Source organism: Rhincodon typus, chromosome 2 (genome assembly GCF_021869965.1).
Source record: "Rhincodon typus isolate 14 chromosome 2, sRhiTyp1.1, whole genome shotgun sequence".
Lineage (NCBI taxonomy): Eukaryota > Metazoa > Chordata > Chondrichthyes > Orectolobiformes > Rhincodontidae > Rhincodon > Rhincodon typus.
In genome coordinates this window covers 47,442,578-47,463,064 of record NC_063333.1, presented here as the reverse complement: position 1 = coordinate 47,463,064, position 20,487 = coordinate 47,442,578, and the positions used below count along the sequence as shown (strand labels likewise).

Here is a 20,487-nt window from a genome sequence, read left to right as displayed (position 1 = left end):
AGCTCCCTTCCCCCTCCCCATTTCTGAAGAAGGGTCCTGACCCGAAACGTCGACTTTCCTGCTCCTCTGCTGCTGCCTGACCTGCCGTGTTCCTCCAGCTCCACACTGTGTGTTGTCTCTGACTCCAGCATCTGCAGTTCTTAATATCTATAAGAAAAGCATTTATACTTTTAAAAAGTGACACCATATGTTGAAACAACGCAAAACTTTTGACCTGCACAAGATAAACAAAATTCATTGGATTGCTCCAATTTTTTTTCATGACACCAGAAACTTCTTACAAAAGAACTCCCTCTTGTAATTTTTTTTTCTCTGGGAAATATTGGTGTGTTCCTTGAGCATGCACAAAAAAAAAATCAGTTTATCCAGATACATATTCCTGAACATCATGTAATGAGGATTAGAAACTTCACTGGTTTCACAGAAATAAGTTTCTAAATCAAAGTTCTAGCTAAAAATTGTTGGTAATTGATTTTCTTAAATACAGGGGATCACAGGAAATTTAAACTGAAATACAGTGATTCAGTGACATTTTGCTTATGATGTCAGTCAGGAATGTAATTACATTGGATATTAAAGATAACAAGGTGTAGAGCTGGATGAACACAGCAGGCCAAGAAGCATCAGAGGAGCAGGAAAGCTGATGTTTCGGGCTGAGAAGGGGAAGGGGGTTCTGAAATAAATAGGGAGAGGGGGGAGGCGGATAGAAGATGGATAAAGGAGAAGATAGGTGGAGAAGAGACAGACAGGTCAAAGAGGTGGGGGTGGACCCAGTAAAGGTGAGTGTAGGTGGGGAGTTAGGAAGGGGATAGGTCAGTCTAGGAAGGACGGACAGGTCAAGGGGGTGGGATGAGGCTAGTAGATAGGAGATGGAGGTGGGGCTTGAAGTGGGAGGAGGGGATAGGTGGGAGGAAGGACAGGTTAGGGAGGCGGGGACAAGCTAGGCTGGTTTTGGGATGCGGGAGGGGGAGGGGAGATTATGAAGCTTGCGAAGTCCACATTGATACCATTGGGCTGCAGGGTTCCTGCAACCTTCGGGTGGCATCGTTGTGGCACTGCAGGAGGCCCAGGATGGACATGTCGTCTGAGGAATGGGAGGGGGTGTTGAAATGGTTCGCGACAGGGAAGTGCAGTTGTTTAGTGCGAACCGAGCGTAGGTGTTCTGCAAAGTGGTCCCCAAGCCTCTGCTTGGTTTCCCCGATGTAGAGAAGGCCACATCTGGAACAGCGGATACAGTATACCACAATAGCAGATGTGCAGGTGAACATTTGCTTGATGTGGAAGGTCTTCTTGGGGCCTGGGATGGGGGTGAGGGGGGAGGTGTAGGGGCAGGTGTAGCACTTCCTGCGGTTGCAGAGAAAAGTGCCAGGTATGGTGGGGCTGGAGGGGAGTGTGGAGTGGACAAGGGAGTCACGGACAGAATGGTCCCTCCGGAAAGCAGATAAGGGTGGGGAGAGAAAAATGTCTTTGGTGGTGGGGTCGGATTGCAGATGGCGGAAGTGTCGGAAGATGATGCATTGGATCCGGAGGTTGGTGGGGTGGTATGTGAGGACGAGGGGGTTTCTGTTTTGATTGTTATTGCGGGGAGGGGGTGTGAGGGATGAGTTGCGGGAAATGCGGGAGACACGGTCGAGGGCGTTCTCATCCACTGAGGGGGGGGAATGTTGCGGTCCTTGAAAAACGAGGACATCTGAGATGTTCGGGAGTGGGATGCCTGATCCTGGGAGCAGATGCAGCGGAGGCGAAGGAATTGGGAATAGGGGATAGCATTTTTGCAGGAAGGTGGGCGGGAGGAGGTGTATTCTAGGTAGCTGTGGGAGTCGGTGGGCTTGAAATGGATATCGGTTTCCAGGTGGTTGCCAGAGATGGAAACAGAGAGGTCCAGGAAGGAGAAAGAGGTATCAGAGATGGTCCAGGTGAACTTAAGGTTGGGGTGGAAGGTGTTGGTGAAGTGGATGAACTGTTCAAGCCCCTCGTGGAGCACGAGGCGGTGCCAATACAGTCATCGATGTAATGGAGGAAGAGGTGGGGTTCAGGGCCGGTGTAGCTGCGGAAGAGGGATTGTTCCACGTATCCTACAAAGAGGCAGGCATAGCTTGGGCCCATGCGGGTACCCATGGCCACCCCCTTTGTCTGCAGGAAGTGGGAAGAATTGAAAGAGAGTTGTTAAGGGTGAGGACGAGTTCAGCTAAGCAAATGAGGGGTGTCAGTGGAGGGGGACTGGTCGCGTCTGCGGGACAGGAAGAAGCGGAGGGCCTCCAGGCCATCTGCATGGGGAATGCAGATGTATAGGGACTGGACGTCCATGGTAAAGATGAGGTGTTGGGGACCGGGGAATTGGAAGTTTTGGAGGAGGTGGAGGGCGTGGGTGGTGTCACGGACATAGGTGGGGAGCTGCTGGACCAAGGGGGAGAAAATGGAGTCGAGATAAGTTCGGTGGGACAGGAGCAGGCAGAGACAATGGGTCGACCAGGGCAGTCAGGTTTGTGGATTTTGGGAAGGAGATAGATGCGGGTGGTGTGGGGTTGGGAATGAGGAGGTTGCAGGCTGTGGGGTGGGAGGTCACCTGAGGTGATGAGGTTGTGGATGGTTTGGGAGATGATGTTTTGGTGGTCGGGGGTGGGGTCATGATCGAGGGGGCGGTAGGTGGTGTCGGAGAGTTGGTGTCTGGCCTTGGCGACGTAGAGGTCAGTGCGCCATACTACAACTGCGCCGCCCTTGTCCGCAGGTTTTATGGTGAGGTTGGGATTGGAGCGGAGGGCTACACGTTCTGTGGGGGAAGAGGTTGGAGAGGGTGAGAGGGGTGGAAAGGTTGAGGCGATTGATGTCTCGACGGCTGTTGGAGATGAAGAGGTCGAGGGAGGGTATGAGGTCTTAGGGTGGTGTCCAGGAGGAGGGGGTGTGTTGGAGGCAGGAGAAGGGGTCAGTAGGAGGAGGGTTAGGCTCACAGTTAAAGAAGTAAGCGCGGAGGCGGCAGAAAAACTGTTCAACGTCCAAGCGTGAGCGGTATTCGTTGATGTTAGGGTGGAGGGAGACAAAGGTGAGCCCTTTGTTTCATCAGTAAACTCCATTATTACTGTCAAGAGATTACTGGGATGGCAGATGACAACACAGTTGAACATTTAGTTTTTAATCATCTAGCTATTGCTATGGTCCAATGGGCACAACAGTCAGATAATGCCAAAACATTGAATGTTTTAAAGAGGCGGCTAGATACAGCACTTGGGATGAATGGATCAAAGGTAATGGGGAGAAAGCAGGATTAGGCTATTGAGTTGGACGATCAGCCATGATTGTGATGGATAGTGGAGCAGAATCGAAGGGCCAAATGGCCTCCTCCTGCTCCTATCTTCTATGTTTCTATAATTTGATGCAGTATGGACCTGGATCAGACGGAGACCAAAAGAATGGCATTTGTAGATTGCAACCAATCAGGATTAAATCATGAGGTTGCCGTTAACATTTCATGCAAGTAATATAGGAAAAGGCCTAGTGAGAAAATTCACTGTTCTTGGAGGAATAACCTGTGGTCCTTCCCTTTCCCATTACCCTACAGTAAGGTAGTCTATGCAACTACAACTGAACAATTCATTGAAGGAAAACAAATGTCTTAAACAAAAAGAAACATTTTCAAAAACCAACTAAAACGTCCTGCTATCAGAAGTCATCCAACAAATAATTACTACTCAGTTTCAGGAACACAAATGGTGAGATTGAAACTAATGGGCATAAAAATTTTGAGAAAAAAAAATACAGTAGGCCAGCAGAACAAAACTCAAATTGCACAGATCCTTTATGCTTAAAATCTTCCACTGCTGAAAGCAGACGAGATTTTTTGCAACTGCCCAGAAGATTGTTTTAATTGAGTATATACACATTTTATTTTTGTAATAATTTTTTCAAAAACAAATTGGATGAAAGTTGAAAATTAGGCTTGAGCTATGTATTAGTTAATAGGAAAGGACACGCCTTGAAGACTTTAGGTATTTTCATCTTCAACCCTTATAAAAAAAAATTGATCATTGTCAAATAATGAAACAAACTATCCACAATGTTTTTATTCCTGAAAAATAACTAGTTCACACATACAAAGTTCAGAAAAAAGCGGTAATGACTTCTAATGCTAGCTCTCCCCTTTATGTTGTCCAAAGATATTTCAGCTAAGGGGCAAAAACTGAGCCTGCACTTTGAATAGACAAGCACAGAATTTGTACGAATGAAACAGAAGAGTGTGTTCTGGATCTCACTACTATTACTTCTAATGCAGATTAGGGAATCTATGTATAAAGTTTGCCTGATAGAGTAGCAGGCAACTGAGCCAATTCCTCAAATTCAGCTATAGCTCAATATGGACAAGGTCTCAGTGCACATTGTTCTTGTCAGGAGGCTAGAACTACACATTTCAGTACAAATTGTACATAAACAATTTATATTTATTAAGTTGAGTGGGAAATAATACACAAAACAATTACAATTCGTTGAAAGTATTTAGAAAATACAATGTTGGGGAATAGATGAAATTTCTCACTCCCTTTGGCATTTATTGGGAGATATCTCTATTCTGAAAGCAATCAAATCTGTTTATCAACTTCATTTGTACAAAAAATAGACTGTAAATTACAGCAATTTCTCATTCTTGTAATTGAATATCACAGTGATTTAAAGTATATCAGAATGTGATCTACCAATGTGCAGAGATTCTGCCCAGCATAAACATCAAAACAATTCAGACTTGTAATAAAGGTTTGCCATTTAAGGTTGGTATTTTAAAGCAGGTGTCAATTATCCCATTATGCAAACAATATCACCCAAATAACATTTGTTTTTAACCACAGCAATACAGTATGCAACTAAATTTATTATTTGACAATTACCAGAATAAACTGTGTTTTAGAAAACTTTCTACTAGTTCGAGTTAAATTTCAGCATCTTAGTGATCTCTTTGAAAACAAGGTATAGCAATGTGCATAATACAAAATAAGGTATAATAATGCAGATTACGTTTTGATGAAAGGTCATTAAACCTGAAACACTCATTGTTTTACTCCACACTGATGCTTCCTGACCTGCTGAGTATTTCCAGCATCTTCTGTTTTTATTTTATGCAATAGACTGAAACAACCTGCACATTAATTATTCTAAACAGTGTGCGACTTTGAAACCAACACAACTCCACCTGGATCTTTTATTTTGAAACAAAAAAAAACTTCATTGTAATATGTATCAGACTAGAAATAAACTATTTGAATCAAATCCAACATTTTTGGAATATAGTAGGGCTGGTATTTGTATAATGTCAACTTAGATAATGTACATCAAAATAAAACCAAGAATACAGCATTAATTTTAATTATCTTTAACAATACTGTGCAAGTAAGAAATCTCTTAAGCTAAGTAGCTAGGAGGACCTCTCATCATAATTGTCACTGTACTGAAAATATAAACTGTATCAGTTTCCATACAAAAGTGCAAATTGCCACATGACAGTTGGAAATCAGAAGGGATATAGCAACTTTGAAAAGACAATTTGACATTTTTCTTATAGTAAGTCCAATAGAATTGCAGGGCTTTCGACATTACAAATGCAGAAGTCAATACTGAAGAACCATGATATGAAAATAGCTCATGTTATGATTTTTAATGTAAAATAAATGTTAATGTGAAGATAAACTGCTATGTTTGACAGCTTGATTGAATAATGGGTTGCAACAGATATTCAGGCACTCTTGAAAGCCCAGGTGAAGGTTGAGTTCGTTTATTCATTTTCAAACTTGCTATAGAGGTGATCAGAATTCTGAAGAAGACCTGAAAATTAAAAACATGATTTAAGGCCAAGAATAAATCAATATAAAATTCAAACACACAATTCAACATAATATTGGACTATATTAGGAACATTGCAAACTAGAAATCTTTATTTGAATATTAAACTTTGACCAAACTTCAAAATATTAAGTTCTGGCCATAATTTAAATTTCCATTCTTTTTTGCTTTAATTTTGAGGGACAAGAAAAAAAATTTTGAGATATAAAGCCACTCTACTGACAGGCTAATTCTATTGCTTAAAGACTAAGCAGTGGAATTTAATAAATTGAGATTTTCGTGTCATCCGTTGGCTGGGGTGCATTTCTGATAAGACAGAACTTCTACCTGTTGCTAAGATACCCAAACGATTCTGGTGCTATTTGGTGCCCAGCAACTATTTATATCCGAGCTAGTCTGATTTCTAATCTCAGTTGGGAATTGCAGAATCATAGAATCCCTACAGTGTAGAAAGAGGTCATTTGGCTCATTGAGTCTTTGATGACCTTCTGAAAAGCATCTCCCCCACCATGCACTTACCATGGCAAATCCGCCCAACCTGCACAGCCCTGGACACAATGGAGCAATTTAGCATGGCCAATCCACCTAACCTGCACGCCTTTGGACTGTTGGAGGAAACCAGAGCACCCAGCGGAAACCCATACTGACATAGGCAGGTGGTGCAAACTCCAGACAGTTACCAAAGGCTGGAATCTAACCCAGGTCCCTGACAGTGTGAGGCAGCAGTGCTAACCACTGAACCACCATGCTGTCCCCATCACCTGAGATTTGTTGCAGCCTGATACAAAGGGGATGCGGAAAAGTTGTTTCCTCTTGTGGGAGAGTCTCAGTCCAGAGGGCATAATCTCCGAACAAGCTGTCGCACATTTAAGACAAAGATGAGGAGGAACTTCTACTATCAGAGGATAGGGAATCTGTGGAATTCTTTACTGCTGAGGGCTGTCAAGGCTGGGTTAAGTATTTACAAGGCCGAGATGGATATATAGATTTTTAATCCTTAAGGAAATCAGGGTTGTAGGGAAAAGGCAGGTAAATGGAGAGGTTTATTAGATCAGCCACGATCTCATTGAATGACAAAGTAGACTCGATGGGCTGAATAGCCTACTTCTGCTCCTATACCTTATGGTATTTATGAACTGAGATGGCTAGGAGCTACACTTTAAAGTTTGAGAATTTTGTTTTAAATCAGATCAGTTTATGAATGAGAAATTCTCAATATATCCATCAAGCGCCAAACACTTGATTCCAGCAGGCCTCCCCTAATGTTCCAAAAATGTAAAAGGCAAGAAGGAAGCATTGTGGACACTGCAATAAATGAAAAGACAAAATGCTGTCGGTCAGTCAGACAACATGCGTGTCAGTGTGGGGCAGGACATGTAAATTAGAATGTGACTAGCCCTACCATCTCCTTTCAAGCTGCCCCCATAATCCAAGGACAGGAAAGGCATCAGTTAGCCCTTCCACCTTAGGGTCGATTGAAGCCCTTAGAAGGTTAATTCCAAATCCACGTTATAATATGGTGAGCAGGAGAGGGCGGAATGCAGGAGACCAGCCAGCTCTTTTGCAACCTCAAAGTAAAAAAGTTGGAAGGAACGGCACAAAACCTCCTTTGGAGGGTGGGGATCTGCCTTATGTCTGTAAGAGACACCCCCATAAAATGGCACCACCTAACCTCAGTGCCTCTCTTCCTGGTCTTCATTTTTTCTTAGCAACTCAGCTACCAACCAGATAGGTCAGCGGCTCTTTCGGGGGTGGGGGCTTGGGCCTGGGTTCTGGGAGGAAGGAGAGAGTTAAAAAAGCCAACTTGTTTGATAACAACATTTCAAGTGGGAGTGCAATAAATAAGAACATGGAGCAGAGGTGGGCCATAAAAATCAGGCTGTAAAGTGGGTTGAGGCACAAGCTCGAAGAACAGCATCTCGGTTTCTACTTGGGGATCCTGCAGCCTCTAGGACTCAGTTCAACAACTTTAGAGGCTGATTCCATCCTTACATGTTCTTTACCAATCCCCACACCCAGTACTGTCACAGCATGGGTTGCTTTCAGCACAGCCTACCCATTCTCTCCAACTCTCATTATCACTTACTCAGCTTCTCGTGTCCTGGCCTACCAATAATCTCATCTGCCTACCCTTTTCATCACTCTCTCTCTAGGGTCCTTCTCCACTTATCCATCCCTCTCTCCCCTAACCCACCTTGTCTTCAGCATAAATAACACTTTTTCTTCACCGCTATCAGTTCTGATGAAGAGTCACTGGATTCAAAATGTGAACTCTGCTTTCTCTCCACAGATGCTGCCAGATCTGAGTTTTGTCAGCAATTCCTGTTTTTGTTCAAATCTTTGTTTTACAGAATTAATCACTGTTTCTGCACTGAAAATCTTGGAACTGACTTCCAAACAGCACTGTGGATGTAGTTACACCCAGAGCACTACAGAAGCTGAAGAAAGCAAGTCACAACCACATTCTCCAGGGCAATTAGAGATGGACAAGAAATCCTTTGAATTAAAAAAAAACGTTGGCAAAAACAAGGCTAAGTCATTGGTTTCGGCATTAAGACTAGAACTTCAGTGTGTGAATGCAGAGTACAACTCTGTTGGAGGAGTTGCCCTTCAACAACTTGCATTGTGTGGTGGCTTTAATGTAATAAAGCATCCCAGGATGCTTCCTAGAAATATTAGCAAACAAATTTGACAGAGGTACATGAACGGATGTTGGGACAAATAACTAAAAGTTTATTTCAAGAGATAGGAATTTAGGTGCATAATAAAGGAAGAGGAAAACCTACAGGCAGAGATTCATGTGAATTCTAGGACTCTGAGCTTAAGGTAACAAAGCTGCTAATGGTGCAGTGATAAAAATTAGGGAAACATAAAAGACCTCTGAGAGTTCACAGAGGTAGGGAAGGGTGAGGGAATGGAATGGTTTCAAAACAAAGGTGAGGAATGTGAATTCAAGGCATTGTCTAACAGAGAGTCAATGGGCATTAACAAGGACGTGGATGATGGGTAAATGTGACTTGGTGTAAAATAGTGTGGACATTGGATATTTTGATGATTATGAATAATTGAAGGCAGGAAATTGGCCAGAAAAGCACTGGAATAGAGGTGATTCAGGCATTGGACAGGGTTTCAACAGCAGACGAGCCAAGATAGTAATGGAGATGTGCTGTTGACTGGTGGTAGATATTCACAGTTTTGTTGGAGATTATTTATAGTCAGAAGCTCAGTGTCAAATAGAACACAGAGGATGAAAAGATTTAGGGAGCGTGGGAGAGGGATGGCATCGATGGTACGGAAATTTAGTTTGAGGCAGCAAATGGAGATAATGGTTTCAGTTTTCCCAAAAGATCATTGCATGAAATTTCTGGTGAGCCAACATTTCAGATGTCAGACAAGTAACAGCAAAAATCAGATGGTGAAAGTGTAGAGAAGTGGCTCTAATATTGGTGCGCATCTGGACCTATAAGTATTTTAGGATGATGCCACCAAGCAGAATCATGCAGATGATAAACAGAAGTAGCAAAGTACAGATCCACTGGGGAGACCTTGAGCCGTAACAAAATTACTTTTTTATGGAATGTGGACTTTTCTGGCTGGGCCAGCATTTTTGGCCCATTTGAAGCTCATTTTAAGGTGAGCTGTTTTTTCAAGGTTAACTAGAATGGCCAATAAATGCTGATCCAGCCAATGAATGGCACATCCGATGAATGAATTTTTAAAAAATGATGAGATAGGTAAAAAACTAAACCAGACTGAGACCCGATCTAGCTGCTCAGAGAAGTCATACTGCACTATTGAAAGCTACTTCTTTCAATAATTTTTAAAGCACAATAGCAGCTCGTAGATCACAATGAAGCACTTTCAAAAGAAAAAAACATTTCTTCTGGAAAATGGAAATTGATGGGTATAAGATTATAGTATGGTTTGATATAAATGTGGTGGGAGACCTCAGCAATTATTTCCAGCATAGATTTGAATCAATTGGGTGAAATTCAATAACTAACGCATTTAATAGATTCACGTGTCATTCATATATTATACAAAAAGCAGAATGCAGCTTTTTGCAATGTGTTTTACTGAACCAAATTAGATCCATTTATATTATATGTAATTTTCAGTCCATATTTCAAGAATCCAAAATTATTCAAACTATATAAGTGCCAGTTGAAGAAAACTAATTGATTAACAGTTTCAGAATAGCTGACAGCACTCAAACTCTTAATTCATGACCAGCCTGGAGGATAAGGGGAGGACAGATGAAAATTAGTGAAAAAAGATTTTAACTTAAGCAGAAAAAGGTAACCAACATTTTGTTTTTGTAATGAATGGTTTAAGTTGTTGAATGTTAGTGGCACATTTCAAGGAGGCAGCAAGCAAAATAAAGACATGTTTTGACTATTTTCGCACTTGCACAAACTCATTCTTATCTCCTGGTTTGTACTGTCTCTTTCCTCTCTGCTCCCTCGTTTTCTTTTATTGCTTCATGGGATGTCAACATTACTGGCAAGGCCAGCGATATATTTGCCTTCTCTGCTTGCAGGTGAGATAGTGAAGCATCACTTAGTACTGCTTTCCATCCTTCAAGCTGGGTATTCTTCCACTCAGAAGTAACTCCCTTGCCCCTCATTCAAACCAGCATTTGGTCTAACTCCATCCAATTCAATCTAGCACTTCTCATTATAACTGATATTGGGATTCTTTGTCATCTCCCTATATTCCTCATTTGAAAGCTGACATCCACATCTGTGCACACCCTAATGCATTTCTCTTAATCCCTGTTCCTTTTGTTTTATCTTCATCATTATCTATTTCCTCTCCTTTATTAATAAAGATCCAACTCCACATTATTCCTTCTTCCATCCAGCTATAAAACATTTTAACTATTGCACGTAAATAGCCAGGCAATCTGTTTGTGAGAAACTTCCTGGTAACACTGTCAAATATTAGTAATCGAAGAACTGCCCTTTTGCCAGAATTATGTTTTTTGAGAGAGTAGCCCAGCCTGCACTGGTTTCTGTCACCAAACACTGATATGGCTGAAATGACGTATGAGGCTAATACAAGTTTAAGTCAGAGATGAAACACATTGGATATGTAACATATGCAAGAGTAACATAATTAGGCAATGTGCTTTTCAAAACCACTTATAAGCTTCTCAATTCTAGAATGTATGCTTTCAGAAGTCATTCTTAAATAATTAAGACCCAAAGATGGAGAGAGATTGTGGGACTGAAGGTAATTATCATGAGAGAAAAAAAAAGTAGCATTGGCGAAATTAATGGGGTTGAATGTTGACAAATTCCCAGGACCTGATGACCTCCACTTAAGTGTTGAAAGAGATGGCTACAGAGATAGATTATGCATCGGCAATCATCTTTAAAAATTTTATCATTCTGCAGCAACGCCGACAGATTAGAAAATTACTAATGAACAACTCTGTTGAAGATAGGAGGGATAGAGAAAACAAGGACCTATAAACTTGTTAGTCTGACCTTAGTAGTAGGGAAAATATTAGAATCAATTATCAAGGATGTGATTGCTGTACATTTAGAAAATAAACGTTTGACTGACAGAGTGAATATAGATTTATGAAGGGGAAAATTATGCTTGGCAAACCTGATAGAGGTCTTTGAGGATGTTATTAGCAGAGTTGATGAGGGGGAACTAGTTCATGTTGTGTATTTTAATTTTCAGAGCGCTTTTAATAAAGTCCCTCACAGGAAACTATTGAACAAAATTAAAGTGCATGGGACTGGAGCTAACATATGAGCATGAATTAAAATTGGTTCAGAGGCAGAAAGCAGAATGTAGGAATAAACTGGATGCATTCAGATTGGCACGTTATGACCAGTGGGGCACCACAAGAGCCAAGGCTTGGGCCTCAGCTGTTCACAGTCTATATCAATGATTTGGCTCAAGCACACCTGCTCCAGAAGTACATAATAAGATCTCTGAACAGAATGAATAGAAAATATCTGGATATGGACCCTATGGGCTTTAGTGGCACAATGGCAGTTTTCCTACCCCTTGCAACAGAAAGCCTGGGCTGAAGTCCCATTTGTTCCAGAGGTATGTTACAACGCATCTGTTCAAGTTGATTCAAAATAGTTGAAAGGGGAGGGGTCAATTGTGATATTTGCAAGCTTGCAGAAGATTAAAAAATGTACAAATGAGAATTTTGAGGAGGATTCAAAGATGGTTCAAGAGGATTTAGACAAGCTGAGCAAAAACATGGCAAACAAAATATAATGTGTTGCCACATTATATTTTGTTTGCCATGTTTTTGCTCAGCTTGTATGAGGTTATCCACTTTGGTAGTAGGATCAAGGTGCAGAGTATTTCTTAAATACTTTCTAATCTCCCACCATTTATGTCCTCGTCCATAAGCCACTGAAAGCCAGCATACAAGTTCAGCAAGCAATTTGAAAGGCAAACAGTATTCTGTCTTTATTGCAAGAGAATTTTAATACAGGAGCAAAGAAGTCTGCTTTGAACTGCAAAGACCACCAGTTTGACTGCATCTGGATTACTTTGTGCAGTTTTGGTCCTCCTGCTTAAAGAAGGGTATACTTGCCATTGAGGAATTGCAGCAAAGATTCACCAGACAGATTCCTGGGAAGCATGGAAACTATCCTATAATGACGGTGTAAAGAAACTGGACCAGTATTTTAGAAGAATGGGAGGTGATCTTGTAGAAATTTATGAGATTCATCAAAAGGCTAGATGGAGTAGTTGCAGCAAGGACTTTTCCCCTGACTGTGGTGTCTAGGCAAGCCAGGCAGGACTGAGCTGAGGAGAAAACTCACTTAAAGGGTAGTGGATCTTTGGATTTCTGTACTGCAGAGGGCTGTGGAAGCTTAATCATTGACAATAAACAAGATGGTAATGGATCAATTTCTGGAGACTAATGACATCAAGGGATATAGAAAGAGTATAAGAAGTTGGTATTGATCAACCTTGATCTATTTGAATGTGGAGCAGGCTCAGTAGGCTGAATGGCTTACTCCTGCTCCTGTGATCCTATTTTGAAGAAATGAACAAAAACAGGTATGTGACCATCATTATGTTGCTCTTTCTGGGATCTTGCTATGTGAAAACTGACTGCCATGTATCACCAATTATAGCAGTCACTACAAGTCCTTCTTATGCTGAAATGTGATTTGGGATTTTCCATCGTTCGGAAAGGTGCTAAATGTACATTTTACTTCTGGTTTATTTTTACACTTGAAAGCCACAAAGATCATCAAAAGCTTTCACGGCAGCAATTAAAAATTCCATGCCAGAAGTACAGATCACCTTTGGGGCCCAGAAGTAAGATTATTCTAGAGCTGTTGCATACCTTTGCATTACAGTATTGCATATCTATCTACGGTCATGCAGCAGAAACTGGCAGTGGATTCTTATACTTGTGTTACCATTTGCCATATATTGTCAGAGATTGCATTTTAAAAAATTGCTAAGTAGAAATCAAAGAAAACCAAAAAGTATTTCCGAAATATATTAAGCAATTTATTTGATGAGGAACAACACATGAACATGGTTATTAACAAAAACATTGCACTTGGCTTAACAAAGGATGGAGCGCTGTTGATCTTATGGTTAAAGAGAAGCCTGAAATAATAGAGGCGACGAACATGTGGAATAAATATTAAAATTGTGAACTATGAAAGTGGATCAATCACCAGGACCAGGTGAAATACATCTCAGTGCCAAGAGAAGCAACAGAAGAAACAGTAAAGCTCTGACCATTTTTCTCAATCTTTGCTCCTTACAGATGTGATGTCAGAGGTCAGTTAACACTATGCTATTGTTTTATCGTGCAGAAAAGAAAAAATTGTACACAAGCAAATCAGTCAGCATAATCTTGTGGTGGGATAATTATTGCAATAAAGTTCAGAGCAATATTATAGTTAAATGCAGCAATGAGTTCATTAAAAAAAATTATGACTGACATTTTAAAAAGATGGTAATAGGAACAATCAGTGAGGGGAACAAAGTTTGATTCAGTCAACATGTTTTTTAAGCAAGACTTTTGACAAGGTGCATCCCATAGCAGACAAGTCAGACAGCAAGTATCCCACGAGATCAAACTGTGTTCAAACTTTAGCTGGGAGTCCTACATTTGGCCCAAGTCTGAAAGTCAGCTCATTCTATTGGTGTTCCTAATTATTGGCTTGCTAGTCATCCTTCTTTGAATTCCAAGGACCAGAAGATTGGAAAGGACTGTTGTTAGTGGAGTTGCTTTATTGATTGAAAAATCATCAAATCAGAACTCTATGCTTTGAGCAACTTTGGAGATATATAAATTAATCAACTTATTAATGGCTTCTGAAGTTATGCATGTAAGTTGGCCCACAAAAAGGAAAATCTTAGACATTCCTGCCTCAATTCTTTATAAGGCACTAATCCCATAGTGTAGTAAACCATAAATTACAACTAACCACAGCCTAATCTCCAAAGTACTAACATTTTTATAGAAAACTTTTACAGCAAACAGATTGCTCATGGATCTTTTAGATGTGCTGCAACATAAATACGCCATTCATTAGTCTACATAAGCGAGGAGCTAAGTACGTTATAACAATGTACTGTGTTCCTTTCTTTAAAGTGAAATATATGTATTGAGAGGTAAAGGAACATAATTCCTAGCATGTTGCAATCCCTGTAGAGACTTAACACATACGAAATGGGAACAAAAATTAAGCCATTCACCACCTCAAGCCTGTCCAACTATTCTGTAAGATCATGGCTGAACTGCCCCAGCTCCTCTGTCATGCTTGTTCCTCACAGCTGGCAACTCCCTGTTAGTTCAGAAATCTAGCTATCTTCTCTTCAAATACGTTCAATGATCTAGCCTTCACAACTCTCTGGGTAGAGAATTCTAGACTTTCACTACTTTGAGAGAAAAAATTGCTTCGTATCTCAGCTTTAAGTAAGTATCCCCTCGTTATGAAATAGTGTCCTCTGGTTGAAACATCTTTTCAACATCTACCCTGTCAAGACCCTACCAAATTTTCTATTTCAATAAGGTCATTTCTCAGTGTTCTAAATGCTAATGATTATGCCTAGTCTATTTCTCCATTCTTGATAAGACATCTCCTGAATCAACCTAACGAGTGCCTTTTGAACTGCCTCCAATACCAGTACGTTCTTTCCAAATACATTTAAAAATAAACAAGAGAGAGGCAGCATCTGTGGAAAGGAAACAGTTAACGTTTCAAGTCTGGGATGACTTAAGAGTCATACCTGACATGAAATGTTAGCTTGTTTTCTCTCTCTCTCTCTCTCGCTGAGTTTCTCCAGTGTTCTGTTTCAGATTTCCAGCAACTGCACTATTTTGCTGTTATTCAAACATTTGAAAAGAAATATGATCTTCCAATTAATAGCTAAAAAGAATCATATGGTTTCTTTAAGATTTTCACACAGTAACTAAAGACACTGAACTAAACACTTTTTGCAGGCAATACTTAGTTCAAAGCCAGAGGAAATATTCCTCTCTATATGTATCTCACACTCCCCAGTCATAACAAACAGGCTAGTCATTTCCAGTTTCCAATAGGTTTCAAGTTTTCCAGTTTCATTGGGTGCTGACCATACCAACTGCTATCCATCAGTGACAGTGACATTCACTCATTTCTGGGGAAGTCTGTAAACCACTCTCGAAAATGGCTCTGTCCTCTTCCTCATGGCAACATGAAACACATTAGCTTTTAGTTAGAGATAACAAGGTGTAGAGCTGGATGAACACAGCAGGCCAAGCAGCATCGGAGGAGCAGGAAGGCTGATGTTTTGGGCCTAGACCCTTCTTCAGAAATGTAGTTTTTAGCTTTTAGTTAGCTATTGTTCACTCCAATGCTGTCTCATCATTGAAGCAAATAGACAGTTTGTTGCTCAATTGTTTACAATCTCATACCTAAAATATATTGAGGACGTTGGGAGACCCGGTTTTGTAAGATTGGATCCTAGCTCAATGATTAATATTTTGATTAAGCAAGTGAGGAATTAAATTATAAATGTATTTCAGTTTGGTTTGTTGTAAAACACTTCCTGGCATTTAAATTTGGTCAAACTTTAGGGCTCAGACAAATACAAACATGGCACCACACTGAAGATACCCTCCATCCTGTCGCGTGGCACAACAATTATGCTAAATAGGATACATTTCAAACAGATCCATCAAGACTGCACATCTATGTGGTGCTATAGGTTATCAGCAACAACAAAATTGTACTCCAACAATCTGCAAAACCTGGCTTGGCATATCCACATTATACCAATGCCATCAAGCCAGAGGATCAAACCTGATTCAATTAAGAGTGTAGGAGGGTAAGCTAGGAGCACCAGCACACATAGCTAAAAAAAATAATGTCAACCTGAAGAAGCTGTGACAAGAGATCTACTAGATTGTGAAACAGTCAAAGCAGCAAGTGATAGACTGGGCCAAGTGATTCCATAACTAATGGATCAGATCAAAGCTCCACCAAATCATGAACAGTGGAGGACAATTAAACAAATAACAGGAAGAGGGGACCCCACAAACAGAATTAGATTTTATTGTCTCTTAAGTACAAGAATATAGGAGTGAAAATTGCCCTCCTATGGCACCAACTTAAAGTACAAAACCAGAATTTAAAAAAGAGAAATAAAAGAAAAGAGAAAATAAAAAGAAAAACATCCAAACCTTAAAGTCCATTCTCCCTGGGCCTAGGCATGGCCTGGGGTTTCAGTCTGTGGTTTTGTGGAATGCATTGCCGGAGAGGGTAGTGGAGTTGACCTCATTAGGGGCATTTAAGCGGCTATTAGATAGGCATATGGATGATAGTATAAGGTAGGGGTGGAGGTTAGATAGACCTTAGGTTTCGGGTAAAAGTTCGGCCCACGATGTTGTGCCGAAGGGCCTGTACTGTGCTATGTTCAGTCTGCCTCCTTCTGAGACATGCTCCATCGACAGCCTTTGCTACTGCCAATGCTGCCACCAATTGTCAGAAGGAGCTGCCTCTGTTGCCTCTGCTTGTTGGGATGAGCCGCCTGTAATGCCTCAAAAGATAGAGAAACCTCGCATGTCAGTACAATAGTTAAGGCTAAATGATTTGCAAGAATCTTCAGCCACAGGTGCCAAATGGATATCTCTGCAGGAGTTCCTCAGGGTAGTGTCCTAGGCCCAATCACCTTCAGCTACTTCAAAGAACTTCCCTCCACCGTAAGTTCAGACATGTGGATGTTTGTTGATGGTTGCACAAAGTTCAGCATGATTCGTAACTCCTCCAGCACTGAAGCTATCTATGTCCAAACATAGCAAGACCTGGACAATATTCATGTTTGGACTGACAACTGTCAAACCATGACGACTCCAACAAGAGTTAAGTTAACCAACACCACTTGACATTCAATGGCATTATCCTGAAAATTACCAATGACTACAACTGAACTGGACTAGCCTGGTGAACCCTATAAATATTGTGTATACAAGAGAAAATCAGAGGCTAGGAATCCAACAGTGAATAACTCACTTTGACTCTGAAGCCTGTTTACCACCAAGGCACCAATCAAGAGTGTAATGGAATACTCCCCACTTGCCTGGATGGGTGCAACGCAACAACACTGAAGAAGGTTGACACCATCCATGCCGCTGCAGCCTGCTCTAGAGTGGCACCACATCGACAAACGTTCACTCCCTCCACCACTAACACTCAGTAGTAGCAGAGTGTACCATCTACAAGTTGCACTGCAGAACTTCAAAATCCGCAGACAACACCTTCCAAACCCACAACCATGAAGGATGAGGGGAAACAGATTTATGGAAATACCAGCACCTTCAACTTCCCCTCCAAGCCATTGACCTTTCTGACTTGGAAACATATCGCTGCTGCTTCAGTATCACGGGGTTAAGAAAAATCCTGGAACTACCTGCCTAACATCATTATGGATGCACTTAATACCAAATGAACTGCAATGTTTCAAGGTAGCAGCTCACCACCTTCTGAAGGGCAACAGGAAAAGGGTAATAAATGCTAGCCTTGTCATAGAAGCCCACATCCCATGAATGAGCAAAAAGAACTTTGGCTAACAAAAGAGAGAATGCTCTAAGCTAGAATTCTTTTAATTAGAAAACACAGCTTTGTTTTAAAGTACATTTGATTTTAGACTGTTAATACTTCAAGTGAAAGTGTACATTAGTTATGTGTGGTTATTGACTGCTTTAATTTGCTTCAGGTATCACAGTTACTGTGTGGTCAGCAATGATTCTTTTAGTTCAAGATATTAATAGATTTTGGAGAACATGCAATTGTATCTTGGGAAGATAATCAATTATGGCGCAGTGATACTACATATTCTCAGATGCAGAAATCGTTTTACGGTTGCCACTTCAGCATGATAAAAATACATGGAGATGGCAAGCTAACCAGGACAATCTGTTTAAAAAGGGTTAATCTTACAAAGTGACTAGCATGTTAAAGAATGAATCAGGAGACAGTAAGAAGCAATGTCAGTAAGATGACCATTATATGTAAAAAAATTAATTAGCGATCTGTATACACGGTTTAGCCAATCTGAGATTGATAATGTGCTGTTCATGGACTGGCAAGCTGATCAGTATTCAGGATATCTTTTATCATGCAGAGGGGATAGTGGCTATGGAGGAGAGCTCAAGACCATTGTACTCCTTTTGCTCAATGTGAGAAGTAAGGCACAATTCCAGCGCTTGGGGCTAGAATATGTGCAGGAGGTATCTTCAGCTACAGCTCCTGGAAGCCTAAGTTTGAGATGGAGTGCTAGCTGGAAATGGCTAAGGGTGTTGTGGATAGCGCTTAAACAGGTGGTTACAATTTAAGACCCCACAGGCAGGGAAGGAAAGGATGACCACCAGGCAGAGTAAAAGGGCTAGGCAGACACTACAGAAATCCACTGCAAATGCTGCTTTAGAAACTATTTTTTTTTGGGGGGGTGGAATTGCCCCTCAAATGAAAGTAGCAGCAGCCAAATTTGTTGCATCATGATTAGCTCTGCTGCACAGGAGAGCAGCAATAAGTGTCGGAAGGCTATAATATTAGGGAATTCACACAAAGGGGTAAAACAGATAGATGTTTCTGTGCTGCAAATGAGATTTCAGAATGGAATGTTGCATTCTGGAGTGAGAGGTGAACAGCCAGTAGTCATGGTACATACACATCAGTACCAATGACATAGGTAAGAAAAGCTGAGGTTCTGAAAGCAGAATATTGTGATTTAAGGAAGTTAAAAAGTAAGAGTTCAAAAGTAGTCATCTCAGGATTGCTTCCAGTGGCATGTGTGTGTCAGAATAGAAATAGTAGGATATAATCAGATGAATACGTGGCTGAAGAGATTGGAAGAAAGAGTCTCAAATTTCTCAGGCGTTGGAACCAGTACAAATTGGACAGGTTGGATCTGGCTCGGCCCAAAACCAATAACCTAGGGAAACTATATGTTAGTGCCATTTGGGAGGGTTTAAACTAAAGTGGCACGGGGATGGGAACATACACAGGGAGACAGGAAAAAGGGCAACAAGGGTAAAAATGAAAGATAGAATTGGAATTAAGAAAAGCGATAGAGAAATCAACCCACAGTGCAAAATAATGTGATCAGAGCTAAGAATATTAAGACAAGATAAAACTTAAGGCCTTGTCTTAACGTGCAGATCATTCACTATAAAGTAGGGTAATTAATCAACAAATAGATACAAACAGATCTGATATAATTGGGATTACAGAGATGTGGCTACAGGGTAATCAGGGATGGGAACTGAATAACCGTGAGTATTCAGTTTTAGGAAAAAAAGAGTCAGAAGTGGTACGACACCAGGTTATAGTCCAACAGGTTTATTTGAAATCACACTACCAATGAAGGGCTGCGTTCCAAAAGCTTGTGATTTCAAATAAAACTGTTAGGACTACAACCTGATGTTGTGTGACTTCTGACTTTGCCCACCCTAGTCCAATACCACATCAGTTTTAGGAAGATACAGAGGAGGAAGTGGCAGAGCATTGCTGGTTAAAGAGGATATTAACACAATATTGAGGATGGATATTGGCACCGGTGAGGTAGAATCTGTATGGGCAGAACGTAGAAACATTAAAGGGCAGAAAATGATACTGGGGTAGTATGTAGTGGTAATGTTGGGAGAGGCATTAACATAAACTAAGAGATGTAAGCAATATACACGTGTAATTCTGATAGATATGATAAGATAATATGATAAGATAATATGATAAGATAATATGATAAGATAATATGATGAATTCTTCAAAGATGGGGAGTGACATAGTAGATTCTGAACTTAAATAAAGGAAACTGCGATAGCATGAAGCATGAGATGCCTATGATAAGTTGGGGAGCACTACTTAAAAGGATGACAAGTGGATAGGCAATGGCAAATATCTCAAGTGTTCATGTAGGAACTGTGAGAATTGTTCATTCCTTCCTGGTACAAAAATGAGAAAGGTGGTCTAACCATGGCTAAGTAGGGAAATTAGTGATAATACTAGATCTAAGGGAGGGGCATACAAAATGGCCTGAAAAAAAAAAGCAGCAAACCTGATGATTTAGAGCACTTTAGATTTAAGCAAAGGAGAACAAAGGATTGATTAAGAGGGGAAACAATAAGAGTACGAGAGTAAGCTTATGATCGCAAAAGCTTCTATAGAT

General features: G+C 40.7%; 1 protein-coding gene across 1 annotated transcript in view; it reads right to left on the bottom strand.

Moving 5' to 3' along the window:
* Positions 1 to 4,415: 4,415 nt before the first annotated feature.
* Positions 4,416 to 20,487, bottom strand: part of LOC109929541 (pituitary tumor-transforming gene 1 protein-interacting protein-like) — a 63,392-nt gene continuing 47,320 nt past the window's right edge. Inside the window, exon 7 of the mRNA XM_020529209.2 lies at positions 4,416 to 5,805. Within this exon, the coding sequence (XP_020384798.2) occupies positions 5,756 to 5,805 (50 nt within the window). The 3' untranslated portion in view covers positions 4,416 to 5,755. The remainder of the gene's footprint in view (positions 5,806 to 20,487) is intronic.